Genomic DNA, 12,260 nt, shown 5'->3' with positions numbered 1-12,260 from the left:
TGTCAACTATTTTGAATAGCGCATCACTGAATTCATTCTAGTAAAGACACAAACCAAACACAATTGTGAATGGTTTTGTACATGGTTTCTGGCAAGAATTGCGAGATTTGAGAATATTATTACTAGCTGCTTAAAAAATAAAATAATCTGCATAAGCCATCAAGGGTGACCCCAGGTTTACATTGGCTGCAAATTGTCTTTCTATGTGTTACAAGTGTCATACTTTCGCCACTGTTCTTATAACACAACAACCTGGGACACTACCAACACTACTGAAGTTTTTTTTTTCATATTTTCAGGTTGTTCACAATTCTTTGCGAATTTTGGTGATGCGACCCCAAATAGCAGCCCTTCTCCTAAACAAGTAAATGTGAAACATGCCAAAAAGACCAATATATGTAGGAGTGTGTATTATAGAGCCGCAAACATATGTATCTATTTTCAAATTGGCACTACTGCTGCATATACATTTGTAGGTATTTTTAATTGTAACTATTTTGAAGTATTTGATTAGGGAATTTTTTTAACAATATAATTTGCTTTTCACGGCAAGTCCACATTGGTCCTCTCGTCATCGTTTATTTGGATTCTGATATTAGCGCGGACCATCACTTCCGGATCGCAACCGTTTTCGTGGAGTGGTATCTCTGATTTTGTGTTGTCGGTTGCTTTGGCACTTCCACGTCTAGTTGTCTTCGACTTGATGCGGTTGTTTAACATGTCGGATTTCAATGTTGGCGTGGGTTGGACCAATATAGTGGAAGTGGTACTATTGCGACGACTAATATTCTGGGAAGGTGTGTCACTGCCGCCACAGGCTCCTTCCGTATCAGTAACTTTGTCACTTTCCTGCGGTCGCAGGAAATAACGGCCTTCGGCTGAGCGAGATCTTCGTGTTCTGACGGAGTCGTAGCGCACCATTAACAGATTCTGAAATGAATGGAGGGAATGTAGTTATAGAGGTGCATTCTTCGATGGAATGAAATGCATTTAATATTCACCTCTTGCATTTCTGTTCTTTGGCTAGACTTACGGGTCTTCCTCAAACCATGCTGCTCTTCCAGCTTGTTGGCCATGGAATACATCCAATCTTTGGCTTGAGGAAACCCTATTGAAGACTGTGATCTTTCCGGCAGATCTGGATTTAATAGAGAATCCCTTCGTCCTGAGCTGCTGCCAGCCTCTAAAACGAATATCCTGGGGAAATCTATAACAAAATCGCGACTGCGAATTAAATCTGCCAAGGCACCGCTTTGTCTTTGGCTAGGAGCGTTAGGGTTAGAGTTGCTATTCACGACTGGATCCGGTTCGTATTCCAGAATGCTTTCTTCGCTGCCCAAGAACTAGAGAAATGCGCAAATGATGTTATTATACTCCCATCTATAATCAGATGTACAGGGCAAATTCTCAACTACATCACCGTTGGTGTATACAGCTTACAGAAGCAAGGATCAACTAAATGCATAAAAAGGTGATTTGTAAATACTCGGTTGGGTATAACTACGTCTTGGTTCATGATCTTCACGTTCGCAATTGACGGGGCGAATTTGAAAATAAAAGATGTATATATTTAGTAAGAAATTGTCCTGAGCCACTAACCCGTCAAGGTGTTATGTTGGAACGATATACACAGTGAAAATTTGTTGCTATTGAAGTATTACTGAGCACAGTTTTGTCCAAAGTTACCAATGTAACAACAATTGTAGCCACACACTTCCCCTGCTACCGATTGCTTCTGTGGGCGACTCAAACAAAATAAAAATAAAAGTCATTTCTGTGTTCAATTTTCGTTTTTAAAACATTTAATTTCGACATTTAATTTGGAGCTTTTCCCTTAGCATTAATGCTCTCGTTATAATTCTTGCTTGTCTGTTTGTTTGTAATACTATGCGTTATAGAAAAGTTGTTAACCAATGTTCGAATTATCCTAATATTATGTTAGTTTAGAGTATATATACAGGGTATTGTTTTCATATGTGTGAGTGTTTTTTTTTATAGAAAATGTTTTCTGTTAGATATCGGGGTCGGTTTTTAATTTGACTAGCATTAGTCACTGCTTGCATTTGCACAAAGTCTACACAATGTCATAAGTGTCCCTAACTCGAACAAAACTAATTTCCTTAGGTGGGCGGGAGAGGGATGTTGGTCTTGGGTTAGATTATCTAAAAATTACGTAAAACTATAAAACTTATGAGTAACGTTTCATGTCAAGTCTTAGAACTCTTAAGTATTCATTTTTGGGATCAGTTTAAGCACTTAAACTACAAAAAGAAAGATAAGCAATTAAATTAAGAACGGCTATTTACAAAAACGTATTGCAATGAAATGAGGCAACTACAAATGTAATTGAAAAACACGTATGGTTTCCGGCACTGACATGGGCTCCGAGACCCTTGTTTCAACGCTGTGCTGTTTCACAGTCGGGCCAGTTAGACATCGGTCACTTGGTGACTAGCTGTGCTCACTTGAATGTGCGATCTGTGGTCGACTTCATCGGCTTCTGGTATCCTGGCATTCGTACCTTGTCGGTGGTAGTAGGATGGATCGTACTCCTGACTGCTGTGTGGTTCTAACGATGCCGTTGTCTGGGTCTCTACACTGGCTTGCGTGACGCTAAATCTAGTGGGCACTAAATCTACTGATGGTGGTAGAGTGGGAGGTGGGAATGTTGTCGCGGGTGATAGCGACGACGCCAGCGAGGGTGATTCTGATGGGGATGGAGCGTGATGTTGGTGCGTTGAATGATGCTGTGCGGATGGCTGCGGTAGGCTGTTGCTAGTTTGGCGGGGTACTATGCCTACAACTACAACCGGCACTTCGGTGTCGTCTAGGGGAGCGGCATTGTTAGCTGGCATGTGTTGTGTCGAGGGCGTAGTATGAATTTCATCACCCACCACATAGCCATAGAATTTAAGTACATCCAGTTTGCACATGGGACAAGTGCGGTGTTCTATTAGCCACGGGTCAATGCAGTTTTTATGGAATTCATGCCTGGAAAACAAAAGCGGGAACAAAATTAGGACGATGTTTGAAAGATTGAACGACATTTAGCATCATACTTGCATGGCAATACTCGTATGAGATCCGATGGTTTGTATGCCTCAATGCATATGGCGCAGCAGTCAGACTCGGCATCCTTTTCATCTGTACTTTTGCCAGTCTTTGTGGGTATTTTCATAATGGCCTTCTTGGTGACGGAGCAAAGGTGGCGCTGCAGAACAAGAACAATCAGTCGACATTTCACTTTTAGAATACTTATTGCACAAAAAAACACTTACGGACTGTTGATCTTTTGACTGCATGTATCTGAATTTTTGTATATAATAAAATATTAGCCAGACCAGCGAAATTACCATTAGAATAATAAAGGAGATCGCCACAAACAGGACAGATGTTCTAAAAATTGAAATAATTGTTAAAACCACAATAATTGTAAACAATAATTGGAAAAATGGACGTGATAACAGCAGCACAGCCAATATTAGCATTTAGAACTCATGTAGTGAAGTCTGTATTTTTGCAGTTACCGATTTTCAATTTTTTGCTACCAATAACTGAAGATGTTTGCCAACCTTCATATTTTGCCTCATGCATTCTTAATAGGTGAATATGTGGTAGTTTAAATAATAAATGGCTCTTCAGGCGGTCACATTGTTCAGAGAAAGAACTTTTACATACCTAGCAGAAAAAGGCAACACAAGTTAAGAATTGAAGGACTGTGCAATCCTTAATGCGAAACGGGTAAAGCATTGGTATTTTGTAGGAAATATTGTGTTTTATTTTCCGCCTCTGTCCACTTATCGCCATTGTCGACAGTTTCTGTTTGCAAATAAACGTTGCGATTCGTCGACTTCAGCAGTGTGCACATGAACATATATTTCTGCACATCACTGTACTATATTCTTAGCAAGTGATGACAACAGCGGCACAGAACTGCAACATCTGTCAGGTCTGTTGGTGATGGTCGTCGTATTCGACTTTCATTGCGAGTTCAATGTCCTGTGACGCGTTATCTTTGTGTTTTGAATTGCTATCATCCCAAATAGTACATTCAACCAATATGGGTTGTTGTGCTTTTTTGTAAATACAATGTCAAGACGAATCTGTATGTACGCACAGCCTTCGGTAAGACATAAGCATGCTTTCACGAGAACTCGACGAATATTGACCACTCACCTGTTCAGACTGTTTATGGGTCTCATTCCACTCCTGCCCTCAATAATATGCGCGGTCACGTCTACGCCCTCATCCAGTCTCATGGCCATATTTTGGCCAATGTCTTGATAGGTTATCACAGCAGTTATATTACCTGAAATATCAGCAATTGAGACATTGGTCATTGTGAAATGCGCAGTTCGAAAAATACCGCGCGCACCGATACTACACGGCAATATACTCACGGGACTTGTCCTTGATTTGCATTTTCTCCAAGTTCATCACAGTCTTGTCATTGTAAATTATGATCCCCAATGCTTTCTTGTTGTAGACATTTTTGACTTTCTCTTCGAAGGTGCAGCGACCTCGGCGGACTAAAGCAATCCACGAAATGCCCTCGGCCGGCGTTGGCTGGCCATTAGTGCCCAGAATATTGCTGGAACACGCCGTGTCGTCTTTAACGTCCTCGGCATCGCTTATGTGCACCAACTTGCCTTGTACATTGAAAATCTTGCCCTCCCCGTAGCGAGCCTTCTCCTCATTGAAATTGATGTATTGTACCTCTTGATTTTCTACGTAGCTATAGTTGAGGAAGGCGTAGGTGTAAATGTCTACCGCTATGCGCTCTTCGGCAGCCATTGTTTGGGTGCTGTTCACAGATCGGAAATAACGTTCCAAATCTTGGTTCGCTATCGACATGGCCGACACCAGTTGGGTTCTTAGTGCTGTGTAGGATGACCGCATATCGCCCTGCAAGGACAGACATACCAGTAAAAGCAGCACTTCCCGTGTATCCATGTCTGGTAAAATGCTTTTCGATGTTCTTAATGATTGTTCTAGACTGCTCTCAAAAATTTGATTGCTTCAGAGTGGTGTATAAGCAACGACTTGTTGCTGTTTCCTAGGCAATGATAAGCGTTTGAATCATCTGTTACTTTCTTCTGGGTATGTCGGTGATCGTTAGTCTTGTCATGAGGTTCCTTGATCTGCGGGCGATTCACTCGCTCATTCCCGGCCACACAAGGCTTTCCCAGTGTCCGCGTCAACTTTTCGCTGTCAATGTCGCCAGTATTCTAAAAAAAAAACTGAAAGTAATAAACACATTTTAATTCGCTGCGAATCAACTCTCTTTCGGCTTCTTATCAATAAGCGTATCGTATTTGTATAATGTAAGAAGTGAGCTAGTCATCGCCCGACGCCTAATCTATTGAATTTGTATATTTTTGGGCGAAATGTCGGCCCATTGTTTTATTCTTCTCCACATCTACACGGTTGATAAAAATTCAATTAAAGAGCAATCAGAAACAGTTAATGATTTGATGGACAGGGAAAGGGAGGGAATGAGTCTTTCGCCAGTAAACACAATTTCAAAACGACGGTCGAACTGCGAATATTCACACCTGAATCGAAATTAAACCATCGGCGACCCATGCCAAAAATGTTGTCTCTTTTGTTTGTAAATATTTCTGGCAAATGTTCAGACTGCATAACACACTGAGTACCGCACCACACCACACTACCCACATTCGTCGGTCTACCGCTCTTCGGCATTGCAATTTGAATAGCGATCGCACAGAGAGTCAGAAATGTCCCACCGCAGATCGTGGTGTTTTGTTGGGAGACGTGGGGTGGGCTGGGACAAAGTGGCTGTATGTGTTCTTGTTTGTGGTCGGAATGTTTAGGTGGGAATATGCGTCTTTTTTTCCATTTGTTTCCCATTCGTTTCTTAATGCGTTTGCCTATAATTTTGCATCTGTCAGCGTTCCAACTGTGTAGAGAATTGAGGCTGCAGAAGAAGGAGCCAACCGACTAGCAAACATCCTAAGTGTCATTGACTAAATGTTTACTTCGGAAATCAGCTAGAACAATGGCCCCTCGAATAAGTTCTGATAATAAAATGCTATTAAAAATTCAAAAGCGTGTACCACCCTCCACACGAATATACGAACTTATGTGGGCAGAAGATACGAAATAAATTAAGAGAAATGAACACGAGCTTAGCTTAATTATTATTTTAGACATGTGTCCATACAATAGAACGATTGAGAATGTGAATTTGAAAACAACATGCATATTTACATACACAACTACACACATAACAAAGGAGAAGAAACAAATTCGTTTTAGGAAACACTTAAAATGCTAGCAGTTCGGAATATTAAATCGAACGCGCTTAACAGCCAGTCTACGAACTGTCTAAAATATAGTTTTTAGCGGACCATATTTTAAAAATAATTTAAAATTTTTGTTTTTTTTTATCAATGGTTAGCAAGCTGTCAGCAAAAGAAACGAAGATAATAACAACAAAACTAACAAAGAACACTACTCATAAATTAAATCAAATAATGAAAAACGTGATTATCGAAAACGTGCTGAGTGGGTGTATGTTGGATAGTATAATAATAATATTAAGGGGCTTTGTTTCGTTCTAATCATGTCATTAAACCTCCTGCACCGATATCATATTCGAATGTTTTCATTGTGGACAGGTGTTTTCTCACAACGCTAACATTGTGTATGTCAGTTGTAGGGCTCAAAGCGGTATCAATTTTAAATACACTGCAATTCCGCAACCGGCAAACCGGATTTGAAACACATTTTTAACTTCCGTTAACTTATTGAATAATCATTAATGTAAACACATATTTGTGTGCAAATATTCGTCCAATTTCCTTTGTCCATCGCAGAGCAGCATAAAACATACATACTCATTTTGGGCGAATGCAGGAAAGCTCTCCCCACAACCCCTCTTAATTTTGTAAACGATTCAAAGTTGTCAGATTTGTTTACTAGAATCTGTACACATTGGACTCCGTTCACCACAAACCAAATGTAGTTCAAAAACGACAAGAACAAACAGTTCAAAGAAATGCAAACGGGGAAAGTTCTATTGTACGAAACGATTGCCAAAACCAGAAAGAATGGATACAACTGCATATCTGAAATGAATAAATTCATCTCTCTCAGTCAGTCCCACCGATTCGCATTGATAAAAAAACCCCTATAAGCAGATGTTAGAACATGTGCAGCAGAACACAACTATTACTTTTACAGATGTGCAGCATTGCATGAAGGTGTGTGGGTGAGCATTTATTTTGGTCTGAAAAGTCTGGCTGAGGTCAAGTAAAGGAATGCACATCTGACCGAAATTGTGATAAAGCACTGTTTACCGTCACATTCGTTTCATTGTTGCTTTCGTTTTCAACTACATCGTTGTCATCATTAAGAGCAGTGTGTCTTGTAAATAGTTGCAATTAAAGAAATATAAAAACTTTTTTGAAATGTAGATAACACACATTTCAAGGTGGTGGTGACGTTGAAATTGTGAAGATGAATATAGTTTTCCAACACCTACAACGAAATTAGTTCCTTTTTTCAACATTTGTGTGTGTGTGTGTTTACATTTTCGAATTAATTTAATTTGCAATTGTGTAATTCAATTATGATTTGAAATCGGCATGGTTGTGCAGTAACACCTCCCTATGGTGGCTGAATGCTACGTCTGATGGAAATGTATCGGTGTTGTTGTTCGAATTCTTCTTACACTTTTGCTGCATTATCCTTTGTTTTGCTTTGCGAAACATACAGACAGTGTATATGATGGCATACATACATTTGTACATGTGCATATATACGAATTTCGACAACAAGTGTAAGGCGAAACTAATTGGCCCAAAGCCAATATTGGTGGGATAAATTTACACAACATTGTGTTTAAGTGTATACACTAGTGTATATGTACTGAGGCTTGTTATTGTGTTCTTAGCGTAAATAAACGTATGCCATTTAAAACGTAATAAGCATTGATTTTTGCCGATATTTTTTTCTGATGAATTGTCGCATTGCTCATTGGTTTGCAACAACATTTCGTTGGAGGTATATAGCGACCTCTGGTTGATATGTAACAGGGAAGTTGCGATAAATAAAAGTACAATGTGCATCCTTAGGACAACGTACGGCAAACTAGGCTGGATGGAGAGGTTATAGAAGTGTCAAAATTGACTTGAAAATCAAATCTTTTTCGTGTAGCGTACCAATTAGTTTGATCGTCTTCGTGTGTTTAATTAGATTTAAGTATTTCGACTGTGCCGTGTGAGAACGTTGAAAATGTCTTTATCGTCGTCAACATCTACAGAAATGTAGATGTTGGATTTGTTGTCATAAATATTTACCCCAAAATCGTTTCTGTGCCGAAATCATTAATTTATGGACACCCGACTTGGACCCCAGCCAAATGCTATGTTTGTGTGTGAATGCAAAATTGTCAGGGCCACATCAAACAATATACCATGATATTGGTTCTGGAGAAGATTTCGATGGTTCACCGTACGGTGAGTGGGTATGAACGAATATGAGTTCTTTTTTTATCGTAAACACAAGTATATATTTAGTCAGCTGGAGAAACTTAGTCGTAGTGGTTTTAGGTTTCACATCGAAGAGACCGAAGACAGCAATGTCTTATAACTGAATTGACTTAAAACTCCATTTGCATTGACCAGGGGGGTGGCAGTTCATGGCAAATTATTCACACATACAAAATTAAAGAAGGAGCAAAATTAAAAATTGATAAGGACATTATCTTGATCAGGATATATTAGGCATAATGCCATGATTTCGAAGAGTTAACTTCGTTCCAGAAATAATCGACCAATTCATTGAAAATGTTTTTTCAATTTTTTATCGCTTGAAATCCGTTTTGTGCACACACAACTAGTAAAGCTTTCAACCTAATTTAAGGGAAAACAACCAGAATGACCATCTTTTTATACATTTTTTACTCGATTAATTTGATTTTGAATGATCAAATTAATTTATTTTTACTCTAATACCGTTAAAGAATTTTTGTAATGAGGTATGGAAATTAGTAAATAAGAAATTAGTAATTTAAGAGAAATTAGTAAATAACAAATTGAATATTAAATTAATTAAAAGAGTATTCATTTGGCTTAATGCATTTTATTTTTTTCTTTTTGAAAAATCACCAGCATTAAGCATTCCCTCCAATATCAAAAACATTTTCACAACAATCAAACAATTCTAAAGGGGATCATATCCGTTGGGCTCGATGTAAACATCTTCTATGGTGATAAACAAATGAAATGAAGCTGCTACAGAAATAACTCACATTAAGTTCGGCTCGAATGGTGGTATATGTAAGAAAATTGTGATACTCGAAATCGGTAAAGAATTTTGCAAGAACATCTTGGCATCCAATCTGTGTCCAATCCAAACCGGAACATGGATTATGATACTCTGTCAATTTTCTGTTTATATAAATATATTTCCGTTTTTAATTTGTTATTAGTTCGAATTGGTTTCGATTCGACGACAGCTTGACTTTTTCTTTAATGCAAGGTGCGTGTCCAGAAACGTGATTAAGCGACAAAATTAACATTTTTATGTGATTTTTTTCTAATTTTGAGACAGCCTGGTCTGTGCGTTGCTTCTGGTTACAATGCGGAAAATATATTCATTACTGCTGAATGTTTGGGTATTGATGTTTTACTCGCAGATATGAAATCGAAAAAAGTCATTTAATCGCTCGTGATCATCGAGCAGACAAACCCCCTATTTATTGTCAGTAATTTGCATACTCGTTCATACTGATTTATGTCTAAATTTACAAATTTCCTGGTTACACCAAATAATTAATATTTTGTATTATGCCGTTGTTTTTACGACATAAACTCCGTGTATGAAATTATTTAACGTCGCACAGATATGACATCCGACCATCTAAATGTATGTGTCGTTTCCATTCTTCTGTCAACTGTGTGCGGTTGGTAACGGCTGAGCACACCGTTGCGTTTGGTCAGAAGGCAAATTACGTTTTGTGTTAGAACTTCCGCTACCGGATCAAGTTGTTCATTTTGTTATGGTACGCCTGCGGAGTGTTCCACCACCACACTCTCTTTATTTGATATACAACAAAATATACAACTTAATTTGTGGGGGAGAAGAAATTTATTCTCCCCCACCCCTACATGTGTTTCATTGGAAATTGGGTCACCGCATTTTAAGATAAATTGTGAATGTACTTACACATTCTCTTTTGTTTGGCAATATGTATCAACAATTGCCCCGCCAAGTTCATGTGTGTATAAGTGGGTGGGTGGCATCCACTTTACACCGAATGATAATGTTGAAGAAATCACATAGCTGAGTCACTTCAGCTGTGGTTAAGACGCTAAGCTCGTTCATTAGTAACACTACACAGTGAGAAAATGCTGAATATTAAAAAATTGTCAGTGACACTGCAATGTATATTGCAAGGAATCACGCGCATTGCCAGCAATTTAAAACTGTCCATAATTAAGCCACCTAGCGGTTCTAGAAATATATATTTCAGAAAAACGATAAAATATGTTTTGATGACGAAAATGATGCGCAAGGAGTGGTATCTATTAGGAGGCATTTAACAAATAAATACAATCCATTAGAGCTACCATCCGTACTGTAAGTAAATGTTTTGTTTAGAAAAATGTTCAATGAACTGCTCAATTTAGCTTTAATGCGTATTGTAAGTAAATGTTTTGTTTAGAAAAATGTTCAATGAACTGCTCAATTTAGCTTTAATGCGTATTTTCGGCTACCAAAAGATGCCGTTGTGTACTTAGTTGAATCATTAAATCCTGGTTTCCGAAAAGCCCGACCGTCAACAGCAGTTCCTCCTCTCTTAAAAGTGTGTGCAGCTCTGAGTTTTATTGCGGAGGGAAGTTTTCAAAAGTCCATTGCAATGACTTCAACCTTGGCATGGCTCAATCCACAATGTCGGTGGTTTCGACCAAAAATGTCCGACTAATAAAGGAAAAACTGTGTAAAATTTGGGTTGTTTCCAAATTAACAGAGGAGGTAAAAAGGGAAGAATAAACATTTGTTATTCAAATTTGGCAACTAGCAACGCCACTAAACTATGGTTACCATCCGTAATCAACCCATAAGCCTTGCATCAGTTTGGAAATTATACCAGAAGTTGTACTCAGGTTCCTGGGAAGTTACCCGTTTACAATGATATATATATATATATTTAATTTTAAATTCATCTATGGACAGACAGATATTCAGAAACAGAATCTCCTTATACATGTCATAAATTGGTTTTACAAACATGTATGATTGCCACTTACAAATTGTGAAATAGACCTTGATTTTACCTAACCAAATATGAGCGAATTTTACAAATGTATTCAAACCCACAAGTCGAGATCTACGTCACGTAACCCAGTGGAAATTGCACTGTTATGTGGCGCTAAGAACCTGATTGAATTTTAATTAATAGTCGCTAAATTACCATCGAAGACGGCCACTGTAATCGAAATGCATTACTAATGGTGTTTTTACACGATATGTATTTTACATATGTGCTGTCACTTTTTTGCATATGGAAATCTAACTCGTCATGTGAAACATACGGAAATTTCAATGTGTCAAAACGATATGCAATTAAATATGTATTTTTTCCGAATAGGACGCGCTCTATTTTCGTATGTGAAACATAAGGAAATCAGCTGTTTGAATGAAACACATTGTTGGAAGAAAATATTTCAATTGCAAGTCAAAGAAAAGGATGAAAAGGCAACAATTACAAATTATTATTTCGTTTGTAGGTGTTTAATAAAAAAAGATGTTGATTTAAGAAAAAATAAAAGTGATTTTTTTGTTTATAGGTTATGTCATATGTAATTTCCATCGAACACAAAAATAAATGTTTTGTGTACGCCGCTAATTTTGACACACATAAGGAATTACATATGGATGAAATAAGTGACAGCACATATGTAAAATACATATCGTGTAAAAACGCCATAAGCGATTCGGCTGTAATCGACTAATGAGAAGAGCACGGCATTCAAACATGGCGTGGCTATGCGCGACAGGTTATTTGTTATCGAAAATTTCTGACTGCTCACCTTCCCATATATTCCCTTCTCTGCTCTCAATGGCAATTGAGCTTTTGAGTGTTGAGTATTATTGAAAGCTTGTTCAAATAAAATTTATTTCTGTATCGCAGATCGGAGCATGTAACACTGTGCGTGTTCAATCTATATAAACTGTTAAACTGTCTTTATTGTCTCCCATCAAGACTTTCGGTGATTTTTCATGTG

General features: G+C 38.1%; 1 protein-coding gene across 1 annotated transcript; it reads right to left on the bottom strand.

Moving 5' to 3' along the window:
• Positions 1 to 543: 543 nt before the first annotated feature.
• On the bottom strand, positions 544 to 4,953 carry LOC133335645 (E3 ubiquitin-protein ligase goliath). Its single transcript, XM_061543954.1, has 7 exons — positions 4,401 to 4,953; positions 4,177 to 4,309; positions 3,279 to 3,396; positions 3,060 to 3,211; positions 2,895 to 2,991; positions 1,002 to 1,343; positions 544 to 930 (listed from the first exon to the last, which is right to left on the bottom strand). The coding sequence occupies exons 1-7, from the start codon at positions 4,951 to 4,953 to the stop codon at positions 544 to 546; spliced, it is 1,782 nt and encodes a 593-aa protein (XP_061399938.1).
• Positions 4,954 to 12,260: the final 7,307 nt, after the last annotated feature.

This window comes from Musca vetustissima, unplaced genomic scaffold (assembly GCF_032173495.1).
Source record: "Musca vetustissima isolate MV318-11 ecotype Yass unplaced genomic scaffold, APGP_CSIRO_Mvet_v1 utg8222, whole genome shotgun sequence".
In the NCBI taxonomy this organism is placed as follows: domain Eukaryota; kingdom Metazoa; phylum Arthropoda; class Insecta; order Diptera; family Muscidae; genus Musca; species Musca vetustissima.
The sequence above is the reverse complement of the archived record's forward strand: the minus strand, read 5'-3'. Positions and strand labels throughout refer to the sequence as shown.